The 26,125-nt window shown below is 40.1% G+C and overlaps 1 protein-coding gene across 2 annotated transcripts in view; it reads left to right on the plus strand.

The window, feature by feature from the left end:
• znf804b (zinc finger protein 804B) overlaps positions 1 to 26,125 on the plus strand; it is a gene marked incomplete at its 5' end in the record, with an annotated part of 148,300 nt that overhangs the window by 97,012 nt on the left and 25,163 nt on the right. For both annotated transcript variants that reach the window (XM_079838003.1, XM_079838004.1), the window contains one exon: positions 7,729 to 7,872. In XM_079838003.1, the coding sequence (XP_079694129.1) occupies positions 7,729 to 7,872 (144 nt within the window). The remainder of the gene's footprint in view (positions 1 to 7,728; positions 7,873 to 26,125) is intronic.

Genomic DNA, 26,125 nt, shown 5'->3' on the forward strand with positions numbered 1-26,125 from the left:
TGCTTAAGCATCAAGGTACTACTAGCCTAGCTGGCTATCAGGTTAAATAGGGGTAATACGCTCTCCTGAAGGTCGGCTGTCAATTGTAGGCCTCAGTAGGCCTCTTGAACAAGGCGCATTATCAGTTGGAAGGCCTCAAACAAGGCCTCACTGGAGGTATGTACCGATGTGCGCATCAGGACAGCTAGCCTGGAGGCTATCAGGTTGTAGGCCTCATCAGGCCTCCCCGAAGGCCCGTTGGTAGGTGTAAGGCCTTACTAGGCCTCCTTGAGGGTGAGCTCTCAGGTTGTGATCACTACCAGAAGCAGGTTGTAGGCCTCATCAGGCCTCCCTGAAAGGCCTGCTGTTAACTCTAAGACCTTACTAGGCTTTCCTGAGGGTGAGTTCCCAGATTGTGGTCGCTCTCAGAGGCAGGTTGTAGGCCTCATCAGGCCTCCCTGAAAGCCTGCTGTTAATTCTAGGCCTTAATAGGCCTCCCTGACTCGAACAAGGTAGTAGGCCTCATCAGGCCTCCCTAAGGTGTTCCTGGGGTCCAGTCATCTGAAACAGTTAGCACGCATTGCAAACAGGTAGCAGGCCTCTCCAGGCCTCCCTAAAGGCTGCTTATCAGGTAGTAGGCCTTAATAGGCCTCCCTTGAGGGCGAGTTCCTTAATCAGGATGCTCGAAAAGCCTGCGTAGCTTGACTGTCGAGTCCCAGATGGTGGTCACTCGAACGAGGTAGTAGGCCCCATCAGGCCTCCCTAAGGTGTTCCTGGGACCCAGTCATTTAGCACGTATTGCAATCAGGTAGTAGGCCTCTCCAGGCCTCCCTAAAGGCTGGTTATCAGGTAGTAGGCCTTAATAGGCCTCCCTTGAGGACGGGTTCCTTAAACAGGATGCCCGACTAGCCTGCGTAGCTTGACTGTCAAGTAGTAGGCCTCCATTAGGCCTCCTTGAGAAAACAAGGGTAACCTCAGCAGGCGGTATTGCTGTCAGGTAGTAGGCCTCACTAAGGCCTCCCTGAGGACGGAGTCCCGAGCCTGGATGCTTGGGTTTCCAGCATGGCTTGCGGTTAGGTAGTAGGCCTCTATAGGCCTCCCTGGAATACCCGCTATCAAGTAGTAGGCCCACAGGGCCTCCTTGAAGTTGAAGTTCCTGAGCTAGGCACTTTGATTACCAGTTCTCTGGAGAACTTGTGGTAGTTGGGCCTATAGCTGGAGGTTACTCGCCAGGCAGGCTCAGCTGCTCCCCTCAATGAGGGTCGTCTATGAGTGCTCAGCCGCCTGAGCCTGGTCAGACGGTCGTAGGCCTCTCATGAGGCCTCCCTGTTAGATCAGTCATTAGGCCCTTTCGGCCTCCCTACTGCTTTGAAACACAAGCACCTGGTAGATCCTTGATTTGAGCAGGCAGACTCCCCTCGATAGCAAGGGTTGAAAAGCACTACGCTGAGTGTTGCTCTCTTGGATAACCCGTCTCTGAGTTCCGGGCTAAGTAAGACTGCCTGTGTTTCAGTCCCTTAGCTTGGACGCCCTTTGGGCACCATCCAGAGGCTCTGTTTTGAACAGACAGGGTTGGCTAAACCGAAGTGTCCATAACACTTAGGGCACCAGGTCAGGCCTCCCTGGTGGCACTCGGGAGAACTTTTTCCCGAGTAGTGACTGGCTGGGGTTCCTTCGGGTCCCCTAGCCACATTCCCTTGAAGGGACCCCTTCATTGGAAGTAGTGGTCCCGGGCCTTGGAGCTGTCTGGATGGAACTCCACGCAGTGCGTTAGGGTTCCGTTTAGTTGTATAGCTTGGGCTATGACCGTAGGGAGTGCTGTCACTGTCAGCCCAGGACCTGAGGGGGAGTCGCTCAGGTTTTTCTATGAATTACTTGAGTTGACAGTTGTCACTGCCAATGGGCAGACACTCCCCTCAGCATGGCGGCGTTGGTATATCGTTCCCCATAGCGTTTTCGAAAGGGAACGTCTAAGGTTACGTATGTAACCTCTGTTCCCTGAGAACAGGGAACGAGCGCTGCGTCGCGTTGCCATACTTCAGGGCCTATCTGCCATACAGTCCCTTCAGACGAGAAGATGTGTATGTGTTGGCACGGCGCCCTTTTATACTTCCGGGTCGCACGTTGATGACGTCATGGGCTGACGTCGGTCAAAGACTTTGCCGTGATTCGATAGTAGCTTCAGACACCAGTCACGCCGAGGGCGTTCCCCATAGTGTCAGCTAGACGCAGCGCTCGTTCTCTGTTCTCAGGGAACAGAGGTTACATACGTAACCTTAGACGGTTGCCTGAATGACTAGTTAACTGTACGCCCTGGTTATTTAGACTGGTTTCAAGTTCACCAAACCTCGAATGGACAGGTTTTTACTGGGGGACACATTTGTTTAAAACAGCTACACGGAACACAACAGAATGCCGGATGGATTTTCTAGTTTAAACCTGCAGTCCGTAAGTTTTGCCTCTGTGTCGCCATCTCTGTTAGAAACCTGCAATTGCACTTATTTGCAGAGTTATCATCTGTACGTGAGTTGTGTTTTAAGGAGTTTGTGTGGCTGTCATTCATTCACCGCACCAGTGTGGATACTGTACTTCAGAATCACAGATTCTACGTCTTGGAGTATAACCTAAATAAGAATTTTCACTGGAAAATGTCATCTGAACAAGTAACATGTCAGCCACTTTTGGGAACAAAACATTACAATAAATCACGCTCCCAGCAGTGATTAAATCTAACAATCGCTCGTATAACATCAAACCATGCAAATTATTATTATTATTATTATAGTTTGTTCTCAAATTGTTAATGTTAACAGCATTAGCATTGCGTGACTACGTGCATTTAGTGTTTATTAGCGTTACCTGTAGATTTCAATTTCTGAACAGTCTATTCTTTTGCTTTTGACTACGGGTGAATCTCCAGTTGTCACTGATGATGTCATTTGGGCCTTTCTGGATTACAATCCGCCATCAAAATGATAAATTGAATTACTCCAGCTGCTATGAGAAAAGGCTATAAATGATTTGCTGAAGAACATGCTCCTCACGTGCATTACTACTACTAGCCGGACTCTTTCTTTATGCAAAGACATGCTCGAATTTCCCGCTGATCATTTTTTTGATTGATGATTTTGTATCATTTTTAAACAAAAAAAGTGATGGACTGCAGCTTTTAGTTGACACACCACTCAAAAACACAATTTACATGGCGGAAAGCTTAGAAAAACAATGCGAGACATGCAGCAATGGTTAAAAAATGTCTGTCTGAAATGTATAAACATAAGTGTATAATATAATCACTGAAAAAAAATATTCATTGAATTTACTCCATTTTTTTATCGTAAGTGGTTGAAATCAATTTATTTGATCTCAATTTAAACAAAAACACATGCAATTCCCATAGAACCAAATCATTTTTTTAAATTAAAATCAAAAAACTAAATTAAAATTATTTAAACGAGCACAAATTAATTATGCTTAATTTAATCGGGCCATAAGTGAAGTTTTAGTAACTAATTTCGGGAGGAGCACGTCCAGATAATTAAACCTATCTAAACAATGGAGCACGCCAGATAATGTAACCTAATCAAACCCAAGTGGAGCACCCTCAGATAATTAAACCTAATTAAACACATGTGGAGCACATCAAGCCAATCGATTTAATCAACGATAAGAGGTGTGTGTATATATACAGCATATTCACCTTCTTTCATTGACCGTTTTTATTTTTAGCATCCCTCCACCACCCCATCTCCTCACTTTGATTTAATAAACTCATTAGTCATCAACACAATCCATAATAAAATACAGTCTAGTTCTAGACTATCTTTATCATGGGGGGGATACTCTGGGTTCGGGCCAAATTCCGAGCCCGGAGCCCTCCCCCGGACAGCACGCCAAATACGCATAATCTTTACTCCATTTAATTTGATGTACGTGTGAACTCGTGAATCATTTTTTTCAGTATACTGCAAAAAGTTTTTTTTCAAAAACATAAACATGTATACATTTCTGTGATAGCAAAGCTGAATTTTCAACAACAAAAGCAACGTTTGTACTATTTTTCTGTTAATTTTGATAAATAGAAGAATTTGTTTTTGTTCAATACTGTCATTAAAATATGTTAATATAAACATACATTTTAAAACATTTTTAAATTAAAGGGATAGTTCACCCAAAAACGAACTTTTTATGTTTATCTGCTTACCCCAGGACATCCAAGATATTGGTGTCTTTGTTTCTTCAGTAGAACACAAATGAAGATTTTTAACTCCAACCGTTGCAGTGTGATAGTCGTATAATGCATGTCAATGGGGATATTTTAGAGTATGAGAGCAATGAGAGTAAAAACACATAGACATACGAATCCTTATTAAAACATGCGGCTCGTGGCGACACATTGATGTCTTAAGACATGAAACGATCGGTTTCTGCGAGAAACCGAACAGTATTTATGTTATCTTTTTTACCTCTTATCAGACGAATGTCATCTAGTATTCCCAGCGCCATAACTTCCGGCGAATAAGGTCAAAATACTGCTGCGATCAAAGATATATATACGTAGATGCCTCATTCGACCGATCCGCGCAGGCACTAATGAGGAATCTATGTATATATCTATGATCGTGCCTGTATTTTGACCTTATTCACCGGAAGTGATGGCGCAGGGACGGCTGATGCACAGCCATAGACAAAAATTAAATAAATTTTTAAATATGGATATTTTTCTTACACAAACGCATCGATTCGCTTCAGAAGGCCTTTATTAACACCCCGGAGCCGCGTGGAGCACGTTATTTGATGGAGAGATGCATTTTTTATGGACTTCAAAAACAGAGCAACTATTACTGCCATTATAATGCTTGGATTAGCCAAAACATTTTTAATATAACTCAGATTTTATTCGTCTGAAAGAAGAATATCATATACACCTTGGACGACTTGAGGGTGAGTAAATCATGGGCTAATTTTCATTTTTGGGTGAACTATCCCTTTAAAGTACAGATTTTAAAAGCATTGAAGGAGATCCCATAATAATTTTATATATACATTTACAGTATAGTAACAATAAATAGCTTATGGTATTTTATTGCATGACATGATTAATATATTTTTAAATATGATGGTTTCATTATAAATATGGTGATTATCGCTAAGGTGGACAACCAACTTAATATATGATATTTACCATCTGAAACCATGTAATATTCACAAATGGAAAAGTTAGCCAGCTGTTTATTATTGTGTTAATTATTGTGCCTTTCGCCCCAACAGCAGGGGTACTTAGAGAAACTAAAATTGTTGGTTTAATTAGCTGATTAGAAAATCATTAGGAAGACCTTTGTCTAAAAATATATTCAATAATTTTAGTGATTCTCATTTGCTACTTTAATCTACAAAAAGTAAAAAACATCAAATATTAAATCAAATTAGCACCAAAATAACTTGGTCAAGGATCAGCCAAATTTCCACGTGCATCTTGAAAAGCGGATGTTTTAGAAAATGCTACGACAAGTTTTTGTGGTTCAGAGGAAAATAAAATCAAAGGCGCCTTTTCCCCCTCGGCGCCTTTAGCCCCATTGTACCCTTCTCATTTATTGATTTGTTGACCTCAAATTCTCTTTAGGATGCCAAGTGTGAGTGTCAGCAGTCCATCATGATGTTCTTTTTCTTTGAATTCTCACACTGTCTCTGCCCATGGATGGACACTGTAGGAAAAGTCCCTGATGGCCCATTAACTGCATCACATCCACCTCATTCATGATCCACTCCCACGCGCTGCATGGCCATGTGATGTAGAGGCATTCTGGTCAATAATGAAGGCACATAATCAGTTTTACTGTCACAATTATTTCAACTTTCTCGAGGTAGACAAGCTTTATTAAATTGTTCCAGCACTATGCTGCACGGAAACTATCCTTTTATAATCCACACCATCTCTGTCCTTGATCAGATGCTCTGTCAAAAGTAATAAGAGTGCAGTGTTAAAGAACTGCTGCACGGTGACCTTTCCCACCTTGTTTCCCTGTAGTAAATGTTGAGCTGTGTTGTCTGTGTGTCATAATGGGAAATCTCTGGTAATGATGCTTCAGAGAGATGTACTTTGCTTATGGACGTCTATGTGTACCGGAGCAGTCTGCACAGTGTGTTTGTATGGTTGATGTCGGTCCCTGAGGTCTCTATAAACAGACTTTTGATACTGAATTAATCGCAGGAGCCTTTGAAGTTACCGGCTAGCTGAATCTCATGTGAAGTTTACAACAAAGAAAGAGATGACATCCCTAGAGGAAGAGATTAGGCCTGTACTGTGTGCGCGTGGTCCTGGTAAACTCTACGTTAAAGGGACAAAATGTCCCCACAGAGATGGCAATATCCAAAATCCTTGTGGGGACATTTTTTGGTCCCCATGAGGAAAGCAGCTTATAAATCATACTAAGTCTATGATTCAAACCACATTTGGAGGTGGTTTAAAATGCAATTTCAATCACGTTTTTACATATGCGTCTCTGGCTGCTCAAATCGGATTTCAAATTGTCTTTTGTATCACTCTTTACACGATACATGACAATAACATCAAAACCAGTGATAGAAATACTTGAATTATTCATACGGTATGTTCAAATATTTTGGCCGTGTGTACAGCACAGAACTTCACAATTTATCCCACTCTCCTGAGTCACTGAGTTTTTCTTGTGCGACAGAGGAATTCTGCACCGCGACTCGACAGGGCGCTTATTTGGAGAACTCCCATTTTTCCTGCATCCGTTTTAAGGGCCTCTCCTTATACATGGGAATGCCTATTTCCAAAAGCAACCCATTGGTTATGTATGGACACACAAATCTTATTTGATCACTTGAAATTAATAGTGTGGGCAGTCTGCTTGAAAAAATGTGATTTGAGAAAAAATCCAATTTGATAGATTTAGGCATATGTTTAGGGTTAGGGTATAGAATATACAGTTTTTACAGTATAAAAAACTGTATGTCCCCATAAAACATGGAAACCCAACGTGTGTGTGCGTGCGTGTGTGTGTGTGTTCACTCCTGAGCATGTTATTAGTGAATGCTACATGGAAATCTATATCCATCTCATATCTGAACAACTTTTATAATAATTCTGGACATATTTGATATAAAATAATGCTTTAGAGAGTGACATTCATAGAAAATTAGGGGTAAATGTGTAATATAAAAAGATTTTTCTCCTCTGTTAAAATACATTTTAAGAACAGTTAGCTCTAGTTTTTTGCATTATCACAGCAAGCAGTTCAGTTTTTTAATTCATCCTGCAACTAATATGAACTCATGACCACGTTGTCATAGTTACCCTGCTATGCTAACATTCAAGCATCTTTTTAAAATTGTTGGTGTGAAACTAATAATTACCGAAAAATATTCTCATTAAAAACTATTCTGTGATGGCTGAGTTGTTTGGTTTCATCAGGTAATTTTAGCCTGTCGAGGACAGCTCAAATTCAGCTAAGAATATCTGTAAAAAAAAAACGCTTATATGATTTTATGTACCTTTCATATACAATTATTTTCTTTTGTGGCTTTCAGTTCAAATTAATGTATTATTCTTAGAAAAGGACTGTGTGATTGTCAAGTGTAGTAGTTTAATTAAATTATAGCATCTACATGCCTAACCAATGCTCTCTCTCTCTCTCTCTCTCTCTCTCTCTCTCTCTCTCTCTCTCTCTCTCTCTCTCTCTCTCTCTCTCTCTCTCTCTCTCTCTCTCTCTCTCTCTTTAGGACTATGCTAAGAAAGAGAAAGCCATTGCAAAAGCCCTGGGGGATTTGAAGGCTAACTTCTATTGTGAACTATGCGACAAGCAGTACCATAAACATCAGGAGTTTGACAACCACATCAACTCGTATGACCACGCACATAAACAGGTAAACTCATTAGATGGAGAAGAATGCAGAAATGAAAGAATATTTGGAACAGTGATTCAACTTTTTCCCTACAGTATATCAAGCCATTACTACCTTCAGCAAAGTGTCTCTGTATATGCAGAGAAACATGCTTGGTTAAACTCTACTTGACCATTGTTTGTTTTTGTTAAAGTAGTTTAAGTTTTTGTTTTCCCAAATAGTCTCCAGATTATTCATAGCATATAATGTTGATAAATAAAGATTCACTTAATTTACCGAATTTGTCACGCTGACGCAGGGACGAGGAGAGGCAAAATTCTAATGCAAGCAGTCTTTATTAAATAAAAGATCATTCAAACAGGTAAGATGGGTAAAGAGAATCCAAACCTGTTTGGTAGGTGACAATAATCCAAATATGAAACATAGATCGAAACAGGGAAGCTAACAATCCAAACTAGAGAAACTAAATCAGATGGGGAACAAAAAACAGCAACAGCTTTACCAAAACGTGTAAAGACGAAAACTACCGCGAACTAAAGACTCAAACACGGGATTATAAGAACACCTGACAGATCTGAAAATATTTACCTTTTTTGCCTCCAAAACATGATTTCATTTTATAACATTCATGAAACATGCAGATGGTTGCTCTGACCATCAAATATCAGATGAAGTGAGTCATACGGTTTTTATCCACTTTTAACTTAAATTTTTGCTATCTCCACCTTTTGCAGCAATTACAGCAGCACATCTCTCTGGCGTATTGTCAATATATTTCCTCAGAGAACTTCAACACTAATGTTATCCCATGCATTCTGCAACTGAAGCCAAAGGCTTTCCTTTGAATGTACAATAGATCTGTCCAGTTTATTTTCCAACACGCCCCAAATGTGCCAGATGGGGTTGAGGTCCGGACTTTGAGGGGGCCAGTCCATAATTTTCATGTTCCAGCAGATTTCTTCTGTCGCAGGTATTAACGGCAATAGTAAAGAATGTTTTTCGGGTCATTGTCCTCTTGGAAAATAAATTCAGGCCCAATAAGACGACTCCCAGATGCCAAGTGTTCTAATAATTTTGGCCACCACTGTATATATATATATATATATATATATATATATATACAAAGGTAAACAAGAGGATAACAAGGCACAGGTGAAACTGATTATACGCTATGGTGACTAACAAGGGTGATTTAAAATGGCCGACTCCCTGATCAGTGCCCTGACTACTGAATTAGGGAGCTGATTGAGATGCACCCAAAAGCAGATGGGGACTAAACACAGGAAGTGAAAAAATAGAAACAATAGAAACACTAAGGCTGAATCCGAAATTGCCCCCTATACCCTCAAATAGGGCATTATTTGAAGGGACAACCATTTGTAGTGTTGTCTGAAACCATAGTGGACGTTATCGAGTGCACTCATTCTATCCCACATTGCACCGTAATAATGAGTGTACAGCCGATGTACACTCAACGGCTGCCCGAAATCGCTCACTCGTTCTCATTCACTCATTCAAGGGAACTGTATGGACTAACGTAGGGAATAGTGATTAAGGGTTTAGGACACGCACTTTAAGCTCTTTGATATACAATGCCGGTCAAGAGTTTGGGTCAGTTTTTTTTTTTTTAAAGAAATTAATACTTTATTCAGCAAGGATGCATTCAATTGATCAAAATTATAAAGACATTTATAAAAAAATATCTGTTTCAAACAATTGCTGTTTTTTTTTTTTTTACTTTTTATTTATCAAAGCATAATGGAAAAAATGAATCAATTTACAAAACAAAACAAAACAACTAAACAGCACAACTTTTTTCAACGTTGATAATAATATGTGTCTCTTGAGCACCAAATATTAGAATGATTAGAATGATTCCTGAAGGATCATATGACACTAAAGTCTGGAGTAATGGCTGAAAAATTCAGCTTTGCCATCACAGGAATAAATTACCGTACATTTAAAACTGTATTAAAGAAAACATTTATTTTAAATTGTAATAATATTTCGCAATATAACTGTTTTACTGTATTTTTGATCAAATAAATGCAGCCTTGGTGAGCATTTTGTTTCAAAAATATAAAATATATAAACAGCCCCAAACTTTGAATGGTGTTGTATATTTACAGGTATATACTGTATGTCTTATAGACAGCACAGGATGAATCACATAATATTGAACAATGTAAAAGTTTGATTGATAAAAATCTGCCATTGCTGTGACATATGAAAATTTATCCATCCATCCATCATCTTCCGCTTATCCGGGGCCGGGTCGCGGGGGCAACAGTCTAAGCCGAGACGCCCAGACTTCCCTCTCCCTAGCCACTTCCTCTAGCTCTTCCGGGGGAACCCCGAGGCGTTCCCAGGCCAGCCGGGAGACATAGTCCCTCCAGCGTGTCCTAGGTCTTCCCCGGGGCCTCCTCCCGGTGGGACGTGCCTGGAACACCTCCCTGGGAAGGCGTCCAGGAGGCATCCGAAATAGATGCCCGAGCCACCTCAGCTGCTCTACTCCGAGTTCCTCCCGAGTGACCAAGCTCCTCACCATATCTCTAAGGGAGCGCCCAGCCACCCTACGGAGAAAGCTCATTTCGGCCGCCTGTATCCGGGATCTTGTCCTTTCGGTCATGACCCACAGCTCATGACCATAGGTGAGGGTAGGAATGTAGATTGACCGGTAAATCGATAGCTTTGCCTTGCAGCTCAGCTCCTTCTTTACCACGACAGACCGGTACATCGACCGCATTACTGCAGAAGCTGCACCGATCCGTCTGTCAATCTCCCGTTCCATCCTTCCCTCACTCGTGAACAAGACCCCAAGATACCTGAACTCCTCCACTTGAGGCAGGAACTCTCCACCCACCTGAAGCGGGCAAGCCACCCTTTTCTGACTGAGAACCATGGCCTCGGACTTGGAGGTGCTGATTCTCATCCCAGCCGCTTCACACTCGGCCGCAAACCGTCCCAGTGCACGCTGAAGGTCCTGGTTCGAGGAAGCCAACACGACAACATCATCTGCAAAAAGCAGTGACGAAATCGTGTGGTTCCCAAACCGGACACTCTCCGGCCCTTGGCTGCGCCTAGAAATTCTGTCCATAAAAATTATGAACAGTACCGGTGACAAAGGGCAGCCCTGCCGGAGTCCAACATGCACCGGGAACAAGTCTGACTTACTGCCGGCAATGCGGACCAAGCTCCTGCTCTGGTTGTACAGGGACTGAACAGCCCTAAGCAGGGGGCCGCCGACCCCATACTCCCAGAGCACCCTCCACAGGATGCCACGAGGAACACAGTCAAATGCCTTCTCCAAATCCACAAAACACATGTGGACTGGTTGGGCAAACTCCCATGAACCCCCCAGCACCCTGGAAAGGGTATAGAGCTGGTCCAGTGTTCCACGACCGGGACGAAAACCACACTGTTCCTCCTGAATCCGAGGTTCCACTATCGGCCGAATTCTCCTCTCCAGTACCCTGGCATAGACTTTCCCGGGGAGGCTGAGAAGTGTGATCCCCCTATAGTTGGAACACACTCTCCGGTCCCCCTTCTTGAAAAGAGGGACCACCACCCCGGTCTGCCAGTCCAGAGGTACTGTCCCCGACCGCCATGTGATGTTGCAGAGGCGTGTCAGCCAAGACAGCCCCACAACATCCAGAGACTTGAGGTACTCAGGGCGGATCTCATCCAACCCCGGTGCCTTGCCACCGAGGAGCTTTTTAACCACCTCGATGACTTCAGCCCGGGTGATGGACGAGTCCACCTCTGAGTCCCCAGCCACTGCTTCCTCAACGGAAGACATGTCGTGGGATTGAGGAGATCCTCGAAGTATTCCTTCCACCGCCCGATGATATCCCCAGTTGAGGTCAACAGGTGCCCATCTCCACTGTAAACAGTGTTGGTAGGGCACTGCTTCCCCCTCCTGAGGTGTCGAACGGTTTGCCAGAATCTCTTCGAGGCCGACCGATAGTCTTTCTCCATGGCCTCACCAAACTCCTCCCAGGCCCGATTTTTTGCCTCCACGACTACCCGGGCTGCAGTCCGCTTGGCCTGCCGGTACCGGTCAGCTGCCTCCGGAGTCCCACAAGCCATCCAGGCCCGATAGGACTCCTTCTTCAGCTTGACGGCATCCCTTACTTCCGGTGTCCACCACCAGGTTCGGGGATTGCCGCCTCGACAGGCACCGGAGACCTTACGGCCACAGCTCCGAGCGTCCGCAGCGACAATGGAGGTGGAGAACATGGTCCACTCGGACTCAATATCTCCAGACTCCCTCGGGATCCGGTCGAAGTTCTGCCAGAGGTGGGAGTTGAAGATCTCTCTGACAGGGGGCTCGGCCAAACGTTCCCAACAGACCCTCACAGTACGTTTGGGTCTGCCGGGTCTGTCCAGCTTCCTCCGCCGCCATCGGATCCAACTCACCACCAGGTGGTGATCAGTTGACAGCTCCACCCCTCTCTTCACCCGAGTGTCCAAGACAAATGGCCGAAGGTCTGATGACACGACCACAAAGTCGATCATCGACCTCCGACCTAGGGTGTCCTGGTGCCACGTGCACTGATGGACACCCTTATGCTTGAACATGGTGTTCGTTATGGACAAACCGTGGCTAGCAACCTGCGCCTTAGAGTCGGGGATAGGTCTCTCACTGTCGTTTGTGCCTACGGCCCAAATGGCAGTGCGGAGTACCCGGCCCTCTTGGAGTCTCTGGGAGGGGTGCTGGAAAGTGCTCCGACTGGAGACTCCGTCGTTCTACTGGGGGACTTCAACGCCCACGTGGGCAGTGACAGTGACACCTGGAGGGGCGTGATTGGGAGGAACGGCCCCCCTGATCTGAACCCGAGCGGTGTTCTGTTATTGGATGAAAATTTATATCATCCTAAAAGTGGTCTATAGAATTTGTTACTTTTAAGTCATAACATCGTGAGACTTTGTATTCAGTCAGCACTTTCATTCAAATAATTAAGAAAAAAAGAAAAGGGATCAGGAGAAACCAAATTGAAGGGGAGATTGATGGGAGGAGTAGATGAAGTTAGGAGGAGGAGAGAGCTGAGGATGTGCTGAATGGTGCCAGGATCTCAGACTGGAGTCTGCTGCCCATCTGTGTGGCATCTGAGATTAAACATGTTCCCTGGCACTTCGACCAGCAGATAACACTGTATGTGCGCCGCTAATTCTGTGTGCCATTCTGGGTGCTTCTAACAAACTGGGCTTCTAACAATGAACAGCCCACAGATTGATTAAACTGTCTTCATCCAACAACTTCACAAGTCTTAATCATCATAAGCCAAATACTGCATCATTAGAGCTCTAAACTTGAAACTTACAAAACTACACACTAATGAAACATTTCATACGTACAATTACATGAAAGCCAATGTGAAACTAAGGGAGGGAGATACAGAAAGGGGGAAAGAGAGATGTGACTCTCTCTCAACTCTCCTCTGAGTGACAGTTACACCAAAGACAGACAGAGAGAGAGCGAGGAAAGTAATTACACATGTTGTTGCGATGGATTTCATCTCCGTGCAAACATGGCTCCGATCAAACCACAGATGACTGCACACTTGTTCATCGTGCAGATGTGTCTGTTCCTGTTAGTCAAAGTCAATGAGTCAGAGATGAATGATGCCAGCTCAGCATGAACATCCGTAATATTCCATAATCAATCATGAGATTTTCAGCCAAGTGTTTCACATCAGTACTTTGTCACTGAGAAATTAGCATGTCATTCTTGTTTCTGTTTAATTAATTGTGACCAAACATTTTTTTTCCTTGTTTAAAAGGTTGATATTACTCATCTTTGTGTAAAATGTAATAAATAATGCTATTTTGTGACAGATACTATAGTAATACATTTTTAAGGCGGATTCTCTTACTGTTTTTAAATCTGCTCTTAAGACACATTTTTTCAGAATGGCTTTTATATGATTTTTATTCTTGACATTTTTTTTTTTTGTTTTGTTATATGTATCTTGTGCTTTTAATCTGTCTATGCTTGTAAAGCGCTTTGAGATTCTCTTTTTAAAGGCGCTATATAAAATAAAGATTATTATTATTATTATTATTATTATTATTAATACATCATTATTTCTGACTTGTAAAATAGATTCATTTGTAAATTTGAGCTCTCTTGTGCGATACTACTTCCTTCCGGCATGGATTCAAATCTCAAGTTAACAGTTGAGCCCAAGCCTCCGTTACTAATTCTAAAACGTCACTTTAGAACTATCAACAAAGGAACGGGGAGCCGCTTCATTGAAGCTTTTTGTATTATGTAGAGTAGAGTATTATGTGAGAGAGATCGACTAAGCGAGTGTATTACCTGCATCTACCTGATATTCTTCTGGTCACTCTCATTCATAATCACAAAATCAGTTTGATTGTCCGCTGAGGGATTCTTTGTCCTTTTAACAGTTATGGGGAATTCCCATGACAGCGCTAGGCAGTGCATTTTTAAGTCGCATCTTAAGGAGTCATTTAAAGTATAAACAATGTCCGTGTTTCAGTCTATTTCAATATAAATTCTTTGTTACGGACTCACTCATAAAGACAGCCTTTGCTGCCATCTAATGGTGTAATAATGAAACTAACTTTCACAAGTCGAAATCACAATTCTCGAATTTTACGGGCATATTTTGCATATTTAATATAATGTGATTACCAACATTAAACCACATATAAATCATAATTGCTAGGGGTTTAACGATATATCACGATATAAAAATGTGACGATATGTATCATTGATGGAAACGATATGATTTGCAAAATAGATGTCTGTAGTAGGCCTATTTATAAGGTATAATTCACCCAAACGTAAATGTACCACAAATGTAAATTCTGTCATCATGTACTCACCATCATGTCGTTTTTCGTTTAACTTCCAAACACAAAATATATTTTTTATGAAACCAGAGGGATTTCTGTTCCTCCATTAAGTCCATTCCTTTCAAACTTAAAAGATCCAAAAAATGTCATAGAGGCATCGTAAAAATAACTAATCGAGTGGTCTAATCCAAGTCTTCTGAAGAGACACAATGGCTTTATATCAGCGTTACTCAAAGTGTGGGGCGCGCCCCACTGGTGGGGAATAGAGACGCGACAGGTGGGGCGCGACAAACGGGAGGAAATGTGGTCATTTTTGAGCCCATCTTTATTACCCTTTTGAGCGGTCCCACATGTGGGATTTTTATTTCGGTGCACCTGAGATGAGATGTGCTGCGCTGGTGGAAACAACATGAGACCATGACACCGCAACTGTCAAGATGACTCGCTCAGTGTTTAGAGTGGCGCGGGGCTGGCGCTATGCAACGCATCGCCACAAATGAGTAAAGCAAGCCAACACGCAAACGGCCGCAAGTGAAACAGAAAATAGGCTACGTCTTAGATGCTCAAAAACACAATCATCTTCATTAAAACGAATGAGACTAAATGCTCTTCCCAGTGCTCAGGTCGCTCTCTCATTTTGCGGTCTTTGATCTTGAAATGAGCTGATATAATGCAGCTCATCTGTTGCTTTCGTTGACGTGAACTCCGTTAAATGTGCATCAGACCGGGAATTGAAGATCGGATTTATAATAGTTTTGTAGATAGGTGTAAGGATAGGACAAACAGCATGTGTTTTGTGTGTGTGTGTGTGTGTGTATGTTTTTTTATTTTTTTCTCGATCAGCCCGTTTTGTTTGTGAGCGCCGTTGCGAGCAGCCTGCCTCAGCTTGTAAAAAAATGCCTTTTTTAGGCTAAACGTTTAAATTAACATTGTGATGCTTGAAATGTTTTATATCTATGGATTTTATTATAAGCAAGAGACAAGTCCAGTGTTGATTTGAGAGGCTAAATTAATCAAACGTGGTTAACTAACTGTCGGCTGCTGGCCGCTTGGTCGTTACTTAAAATAAAAAAAAAGATTTAACAAACAAATAAATGCTTCAAACATTTTTCTAAATTAACTTAATAAAGAAACGAAACGAAATATAACTACTTTGACATTAAAAACAAAACCGAACTATTTTAATGGCTGCAACAATGTGTAGGCCTAATAGGGAGGATAAAAAATAGAAGAAAAAAAAAACACGGGCTTCAGTCGGACTCAGGCTGAAAATTTTGATAAGCTGTCGGACACGGGCCGGGCTAGGGCCTCAGTGCTTGATAATAAAAGCACTCGCTCAGTGCTTGATAATAATAATAATAAAAAAACCTACTTTAGCTTTTCTTCTAAAGCAAAATGTAGCCTATTTACGATTATCACTAAAGCTTTGAAGCAATCCGTGTTGTAAAATGCGCTAAATAAATGAAGGTGACTTAACATATCATGCATAATGTTTATTTTAGGTTTCAAACATTTAAATACACATAAGTAGGCCTACTAGTAAAACAATACATTTAGAGTTTGTAAAATAGGCCTACACACTGGTGTCACTAGACGCAGCAATAACAATCCATTCAAAAATAATTTGCCTACGTTTTATTCATATCAGATACACGTATAGGTAACTAAAAAGTTTACTATATTCTTCTCCCAGTTCACCGGTCACTTACTTGCATGTATTTCGGGAGAAACTGATAAATTCACGCGAATCCGACTGACAGGACTCTCTGAACTGCGATGCAAACAAACATAGGCACCCATCTCACGTTATAGATCAAAATCAAGATAATTTATGAAGGTTTTTAAATGGCAAAACACACTCACTTGCACATATTTGAGAATTCGATTATTAGATTTTATGACATGGTAAGCAAGTTTGTCAAGTTCGTCTGATATATCGGCTGATATATATATATATATATATATATATATATATATTATATATATATATATATATATATCAGTGATGCGCGGGTTGATCCAAAATGAGCGGGTGCCCGCGGCCACCCGCGGTTACCCGCGGTTACGAGTCATCCAAAAATATTTTTAATGATATTCGGGTCACGGTCGGTCGGATCGTCAATAAATCCTTATTTACCTTTTGAATGTTGAGCGTTATTAACTTTTGAATAAATGCTGACGCGGGACAAAATGCCCGATTTCCCAAAACGTTGAACTGAGCAATGCCATTGTACCATTTTAATAGGCTACTTTTAAACGCATTTAAAGTCAGTTTTATGTATTTTCTGAGAGGGGGCGGGATTTTTGTTGGGAAAGTCGGGGGAGAGACGCACACTTCGATTAGACTGGATAAACACATGCAGCATCTTAATTAGGGGTTCAAGCACGAAGTGCTGAACACCTATTGTATTTGTGCTGATTTTTATTATTAGGGGTTCAAGCACGAAGTGCTGAACACCTATTGTATTTGTACTGATTTTTATTATTAGGGGTTCAAGCACGAAGTGCTGAACACCTATTGTATTTGTGCTGATTTTTATTATTATTATTATTATTATTATTATTCTGCCATAAAACGCATCGTGCAGCCCAAACCGTAAGTGCTGGAGCTTTGAAACTTTGTCAGATGGTAGTACAAAAATCGAGGAGAGGTTATCAAATTATGAGCCAGATTGGCCTATAGGTGGCGCTATAGCAATCAATTGCGCGAAACTGCTCATAACTCCTAAACCGTATGTCGTAGACTCAATTGTCTTATATCATTGGAAAGGTGAGTCCCTGACGAACAAAACGTATATCTCCGATTTCATTTCCGTCATAATAGATTTTCCGCCATTTTGAATTATGTCAAAAAACTACTTTTGCGAACTAGTCCCTGGATTTTTGCCCGATCGGAACCAAACCAGTGCAGAAATGTTCTCTGGAATCTGAATATCAATAATTATTGAAAAAAAGTAGAAATTTTGATTCACGGTCGCAAAGGGGCGGAAAACGAATGTTGTGGGAGGAGCCTATTTTACTAAAATGGCTATAACTCAAGAAAAAAATTAGATATCTTTACCAAACTTGGTACACATGTGTATGGGCTGAGTTTTTGGTCACGATAAAAAAATCGCGACGATTGAACACTTGGTGGCGCTATAACACGAAAAAAACATGAAAATGGCTATAACCACCCGACCGCTAGTCCGATTGACTTGAAAATTGGTATGCAGTGTCTTGGTCCAAGGTACCATGCATGTCTATGAGGACATTGGCGTATCTCAAAAAACATGGCTGCTATCGGCTAATGAAATTTGAGCACCTCTAAGACAAGGTTAACGGAGGCCGATCGGAATGAAACTTGGTGGGCATCTTTGACTCACGGCCCTAGAGGTCTGTAAGAATTTTGAAAGAAATCGGCCACTAGTTGGCGCTAACGAGTTTTATGGCTCTGTAATCACGTGGTGTTGCACACATCAACCAAATATACATATCATATGATAGGTCTCCTCATGCTGAACAACTTTGCCTCTAGAAGCATATCTGTCAATCAAACCGTTCATTAAATATTTGCAATTATGTTTAAAAACTACTTTTTCAAACTAGTCCCTGGATTTTTGCCCGATTGGAACCAAACTAGTCTAGAACAATTCTCTGGACTCTCTAGATCAATAATTATCGAAAAAAAGTTGAACTTTTGCATTTAGATGGCTATAACAGGGTCATTTAGAAGAGGGGCGTAGCTAAATACACTCAAAAGCCTATAAATCCTAAAGGAAAACTCAAAACTTCACGAAACTTGTTATGTATATGTGACATAAAATGCTGAAGAAGCATGCAGAGTTTCATGGAGATCGGACCATATGTGGCGCTATAACTGTTAAAAAGCTTGGAAAACCATGTATTCCCTATGGTGAATTGCCTGTATTGGCTGTAAATGGTATTTTCCATCTCTGTAATCAGGTGGGGTAAAAACATCCACATAATATGCAGAAATTATGATAGATCTCCTCATACTGAACAACTTTGCCTCAAGAACCAATACTGTCAATCAAATTGTTATTTATTTATTCACAATTATGTTAAAAACTTATTACCTAAAATTGCCACCAGATGGCAGCAGAAGACCACTCATTGGTTCATTCTGCTTACTAAGCATATTTAAACTTTATAAAATCATTATAATAAATGTTGCAAATGACATTTTGTCAATGTTTATCAATTAATTTGTTCATTTGATTAATGTTTTTACAATAATTATTAAATTACAATTAAAATAATGCCTGAAAATATATTTTAAAGGGGAAAACCTGGAATAAGCTATTTGTTACCCATCATTTATTTCAAATATCTATATCTCCAACAAAATGTACATTTGAGCTAAGCATGTTTGAAGACATTAACTTGGAAATGTGCCCATTAAATGAAAAACAGACATTTAAAATGAAAATGAGCCAATGAGTGGTTCTCTGCTGCCACCTGCTGGGCTTAAATGGTCATTTTGTCATACTATTTACTTATCATGTTCTATAATTCCTATTTAGACATTATAAAGTCACTATTACAATATTTACAATTATATTTTGTCAAATTAATTTATTTCAAATATATTATGGCGTATTACCTAAAATTGCCACCAGATGGCAGCAGAAGACCACTCATTGGCTTATCCTCTAAACTAATATTGTTCAATCATATTTAAACTGTGATCGTGCAGACCAAAGCGTAAATGCTAGAGACTTGAAACTTTATCAGATGGTGGTACAAAAATCGAGGCTAATGTTGTCAGAGAATGAACCCGATTGGCCAATAGGTGGCGCTACAGCAATCAAAAGCGTGAAATGGCTCATAACTCCTAAACCCTATGTCGTAGACTCAAGTGTCTTATATCATTGGAAAGGTGAGTCTATGACGAACACAACGTATATCTCCGATTTCATTTCCGCCATGATAGATTTTCCGCCATTTTGAATTTTGTCAAAAAACTACTTTTTCAAACTAGTCCTAGGTTTTTTGATTGATCGGAACCAAACCAGTGCAGAAATGTTCTCTGGAGTCTGATTATCAATAATTATTGAAAAAAAGTTGAAATTTCTATTCACGGTCGCTAAGGGGCGCAAAACGATTGTTGTGGGAGGAGCCTATTTTACTAAAATGGCTATAACTCAAGAACAAAATGAGATATCATCATCAAACTTGGTACACATGTGTAAGACCTCAATTTGTGGTCATGATAAAAAAATCGCGACGATTGAACACTTGGTGGCGCTATAACACGAAAAAAACATGAAAATGGCTATAACCACCCGACCGCTAGTCCGATTGACTTGAAAATGGGTATGCAGTGTCTTGGTCCAAGGTACCATGTATGTCTATGAGGACATTGGCGTATCTCAAAAAACATGGCCGCCACAGCCAATTAAATATGAGCACCTATTAGACAAGGTTAACGGAGGCCGATCAGAACGAAACTCAATGGGTATGTTTGACTCATGGCCTTAGAGGTATGTAAGAATTTTGAAAGAAATCGGCCACTAGTTGGCGCTAACGAGTTTTATGGCTCTGTAATCACGTGGTGTTGCACACATCCACAAAATATGCATATCAATTGATAGATCTCCTCATATTGAACAACTTTGCCTCTATAACCATTGCTGTCAATCAAATTGTTCATTAAATATTTGCAATAATGTTAAAAACCTACTTTTGCAAACTAGTCCCTGGTTTTTTGCCCGATCGGAACCAAACCAGTCTAGGACAATTCTCTGGACTCTCTAGATCAATAATTATCAAAAAAAAGTTCAACTTTTAGATTTAGATGACTATAACAGGGTGATTTAGAAGAGGGACGTAGCAAAACACACTCAATAGCCTATAAATTCTAAGGGAAAACTCAAAACTTCCCGAAAATTGGTGGGCATGTGTGACATTAGATCCTTAACAAGCATACAAAGCTTTATAGAGATCGGACCATAGGTGGCGCTATAATTGTTAAAAACCATATGTTTCCTATGGTAAATTGCCTACATTGCCTGTAATTTGAGTTTTCCATCTATTATTTCAGTGTTTAAAATCTTGCTAAATAAAACTTAATGTCTTTTGATGCTTGTGTGCTTAAAGGCCTTAAAGGCTTGAACCCCGCTAAATGCTGCTCGCAGCTTTAATTATTATTATTATTATTATTATTATTATTCTGCCATAAAACGCATCGTGCAGCCCAAACCGTAAGTGCTGGAGCTTTGAAACTTTGTCAGATGGTAGTACAAAAATCGAGGAGAGGTTATCAAATTATGAGCCAGATTGGCCTATAGGTGGCGCTATAGCAATCAATTGCGCAAAACAGCTCATAACTCCTAAACCGTATGTCGTAGACTCAAGTGTCTTATATCATTGGAAAGGTGAGTCCCTGACGAACAAAACGTATATCTCCGATTTCATTTCCGTCATAATAGATTTTCCGCCATTTTGAATTTTGTCAAAAAACTACTTTTGCGAACTAGTCCCTGGATTTTTGCCCGATCGGAACCAAACCAGTGCAGAAATGTTCTCTGGAGTCTGAATATCAATAATTATCGAAAAAAAGTATAAATTTCGCTTCAAGGTCGCAAAGGGGCGGAAAACGAATGTTGTGGGAGGAGCCAATTTTACTAAAATGGCTATAACTCAAGAACAAAATGAGATATCTTTACCAAACTTGGTACACGTATGTATGGGCTAAGTCTTTGGTCAAGATAAAACAATCGCGACGATTGACCACTTGGTGGCGCTATAACACGAAAAAAACATGAAAATGGCTATAACCACCCGACCGCTAGTCCGATTGACTTGAAAATTGGTATGCAGTGTTTTGGTCCAAGGTACCATATATGTCTATGAGGACATTGGCGTATCTCAAAAAACATGGCTGCTATCGGCTAATGAAGTTTGAGCACCTCTAAGACAAGGTTAACGGAGGCCGATCGGAATGAAACTTGGTGGGCATCTTTGACTCATGGCCCTAGAGGTCTGTAAGAATTTTGAAAGAAATCGGCCACTAGTTGGCGCTAACGAGTTTTATGGCTCTGTAATCACGTGGTGTTGCACACATCAACCAAATATACACATCATATGATAGGTCTCCTCATGTTGAACAACTTTGCCTCTAGAAGCATTGCTGTCAATCAAACCGTTCATTAAATATCTGCGATTATGTTTAAAACCCACTTTTGCGAACTAGTCCCTGGATTTTTGCCCGATGGGAACCAAACCAGTCTAGAACAATTCTCTGGACTCTCTAGATCAATAATTATCGAAAAAAAGTTGAACTTTTGCATTTGGATGGCTATAACAGGGTCATTTAGAAGAGGAGCTTAGCAAAATACACTCAAAAGGCTATAAATCCTAAAGGAAAACTCAAAACTTCACGAAAAATGTTATGTATATGTATCATAACATGCTGAAGAATCCTGCAAAGTTTCATGGAGATCGGACCATAGGTGGTGCTATAACTGTTAAAACGCTTTGAAAACCATGTATTCCCTATGGTGAAATGCCTGTATTGGCTGCAAATGGTATTTTCCATCTCTGTAATCAGGTGGGGTTAAAAACATCCACATAATATGCATAAATTATCATAGATCTCCTCATACTGAACAACTTTGCTTCAAGAACCAATACTGTCAATCAAATCGTTATTTAAACATTCACAATTATGTTAATAACCTCATTTTGCAATCTAGTCCTAGATTTTTTTGCTCGATCGGAACCAAACCACTGTAGTACGATTCTCTGGACTCTTTAGAGCAATAATTATTTAAAATAAAGTTAAACTATTGCATCTGAATGGCTATAACATTATTTCAAGGTGTGGCCTTGGCCAAGTGTCCCCAAATGCCTATATCTATTCAATGAATGCTCAGATATTCTTAAAAACAAGTCAGAACATGTGTACTATGCCTCTAAACAAGCATGAAACATTTCAGACAATATTTGCCTCTATAACAGTTAAAAAGCTGAAAATTATGAAAATAATGGTATATTAAGCCAATAAGTGGTCGTTTGCTGCCCCCCGCTGTTCATTTTATTGTACTACACTCTAATATTGATCTACAAGTCATATTCAGCTTAAAATAAATCACTATTTTAACATTTGCAATCACATTTAGTTAAAATTAATCTATTAAGTATTACTATTGACAATTGTCACATTGAGAAATGTGAATCTTGAAGGAGACTTGCAGGAAACATTTTGTTTACTGCAACATCATATAGTTCAAATGTCTGTATCTACAACAAAATGTGTGTGTGTAGTCCTATGTTTCTGAATACATTTTTAAAAATCTGATTAATAGTTACAAAGAGCTATGTTAAATGATTATAGACCATAGCATTAAAAAAGTGTGTGTGTGTGTGTGTGTGTGTGTGTGTCTGGCCTTGACCAAGTGTCCCCAAATGCCTATATCTATTCAATGAATGCTCAGATATTCTTAAAAACAAGTCAGAACATGTGTACTATGCCTCTAAACAAGCATGAACATTTTCAGAAAGATCGGACATTATTTGCCTCTATAACAGTTAAAAAGGTGAAAATTACAGGGTTCATATGACAATAATGGTATATTAAGCCAAAAAGTGGTCGTTTGCTGCCCCCCGCTGTTCATTTTATTGTACTACACTCTAATATTGATCTATAAGTCATATTCAGACTTTAAAAAAATCACTATTTTAACATTTACAATCACATTTAGTCAAAATTAATCTATTAAGTATGACTATTGACAATTGTCACATTGAGAAATGTGAATCTTGAAGGAGACTTGCAGGAAACATTTTGTTTACTGCAACATAAAATTCAAATGTCTGTATCTACAACAAAATGTTTGTGGGTGGTCCTATGTTTCTGAATACATTTTTAATAATCTGATTAATAGTTACAAAGAGTTATGTGAAATGATTATAGACCATAGAATTAAAAAAGTGTGTGTGTGTGTGTGTGTGTGTGTGTGTGTGTGTGTGTGTGTGTGTGTGTGTGTGTGTGTGTGTGTGTGTGTGTGTGTGTGTGTGTGTGTGTGTTTGTGTGTGTATAAGCATGCAGAATGGAATTAACATGGAAGACCAATTTGATATACAAGTGATTTTATAATGTCTATTGCAAAGCAACTGTGAAAAGACTTTATTAATAAGTAGAATGTCCAGCAGAGGGCAGCAGAAGACCACTTATTGACTCACTTTCCTTTTAAAGTTAATAATTTTCAACAGTGACAAAAGCAATTACTATTATAACATACTCATATGTTGTCAGATTTTATCTCTTCATTTGTACTGTCACTTCACATAATTACTAGCAATGTGGTAAATCATGGTAAATCACATTAGAATCATGGTTAATCATAGTAAATAATACTAGAACGTGGTGTCTTTCACAAAAAAATGTGACATGCTCATAGACCATTAAAATATATTTTCACAATAACATATTACAAAAACATTGTGTGTGTGTGTGTGTGTGTGTGTGTGTGTGTGTGTCAGTGTGTGTGTGTGTGTGTGTGTGTGTGTGTGTGTGTGTGTGTGTGAAAGCATGCATAATGTAACAACTGGTTTGAAGCCTGTTTCAGAGCCTATTTTACTAAAAGGGCTATAACTCAGGAACGAAATGAGATATCTTCACCAAACTTGGTACACATGTGTATGGGCTGAGTCTTTGGTCACGGTACAAAGAATTGTGAGGATTGAACACTTGGTGGCGCTATAACATGAAAAAAACATGAAAAGGGCTATAACCACCTGACTGCTAGTCCGATTGACTTGAAAGTTGGTATGCAGTGTCTTGGTCCAAGGTACCATGCATGTCTGTGAGGAAATTGGCGAAGCTCAAAAAACATGGCCGCAATTGGCCAATGAAATTTGAGCACCTATTAGACAAGGTTAACAGGATCGGAACAAAACTTGGTGAGCATGTTTGACTCATGGTCCTAGAGGTCTGTAATAATTTTTTAAGAAATTGGCCACTAGTAGGCGCCTACGAATTTTATGGCTCTGTAATCACGTGATGTTTCACATATTCCCACAATATTGATATAATTTGATAGATCTCCTCAGACTGAACAACTTTGCCTCTAGAAACATTGCTGTCAATCAAATCGTTCATTTAATATTCAAAATTATGTTAAAAACCTACTTTTGCAAACTAGTCCCGTTTTTTTTGCCCGATCGGAACCAAACCAGTCTAGGACAATTCTCTGGACTCTCTAGATTAATAATTATCAAAAAAGTTGAACTTTTGCATTTGGATGGCTATAACAGGGTCATTTAGAAAAGAGGCGTGGCAAAATACACTCAAAAGCCTATAAATTCTAAGGGAAAGCTCAAAACTTCACGAAAATTGGTGGGCACATGTAACAATAGATCCTTAACAAGCATTAAACGTTTCTATAGAGATCGGACCATAGGTGGCGCTATAACTGTTAAAAACCTTTTAAAACCATGTTTCCTATGGTAAATTGCCTGTAAATTGACTTTTCCATCTATTATTTCAGTGTTTAAAATCTTGCTAAATAAAATGTAATGTCTTTTGATGCTTGTGTGCTTAAAGGCCTTAAAGGCTTGAACCCCGCTAAATGCTGCTCGCAGCTTTAATTATTATTATTATTATTATTATTCTGCCGTAAAACGCATCGTGCAGCCCAAACCGTAAGTGCTGGAGCTTTGAAACTTAGTCAGATGGTAGTACAAAAATCGAGGAGAGGTTATCAAATTATGAGCCAGATTGGCCTATAGGTGGCGCTATAGCAATCAATTGCGCGAAACTGCTCATAACTCCTAAACCGTATGTCGTAGACTCAAGTGTCTTATATCATTGGAAAGGTGAGTCCCTGACGAAAAAAACGTATATCTCCGATTTCATTTCCGTCATAATAGATTTTCCGCCATTTTGAATTTTGTCAAAAAACTACTTTTGCGAACTAGTCCCTGGATTTTTGCCCGATCGGAACCAAACCAGTGCAGAAATGTTCTCTGGAGTCTGAATATCAATAATTATCGAAAAAAAGTATAAATTTCACTTCAAGGTTGCAAAGGGGCGGAAAACGAATGTTGTGGGAGGAGCCTATTTTACTTAAATGGCTATAACTCAAGAACAAAATGAGATATCTTTACCAAACTTGGTACACATGTGTGTGGGCTAAGTCTTTGGTCACGATAAAAAAATCGCGACGATTGACCACTTGGTGGCGCTATAACACCAAAAAAATATGAAAATGGCTATAACCACCCGACCGCTAGTCCGATTGACTTGAAAATTGGTATGCCGTGTCTTGGTCCAAGCTAACATATATGTCTATGAGGACATTGGCGTATCTCAAAAAACATGGCTGCTATCGGCTAATGAAGTTTGAGCACCTCTAAGACAAGGTTAACGGAGGCCGATCGGAATGAAACTTGGTGGGCATCTTTGACTCATGGCCCTAGAGGTCTGTAAGAATTTTGAAA

Source organism: Gobio gobio, assembly GCF_949357685.1.
Source record: "Gobio gobio genome assembly, chromosome: 15".
Classification (NCBI taxonomy): domain Eukaryota; kingdom Metazoa; phylum Chordata; class Actinopteri; order Cypriniformes; family Gobionidae; genus Gobio; species Gobio gobio.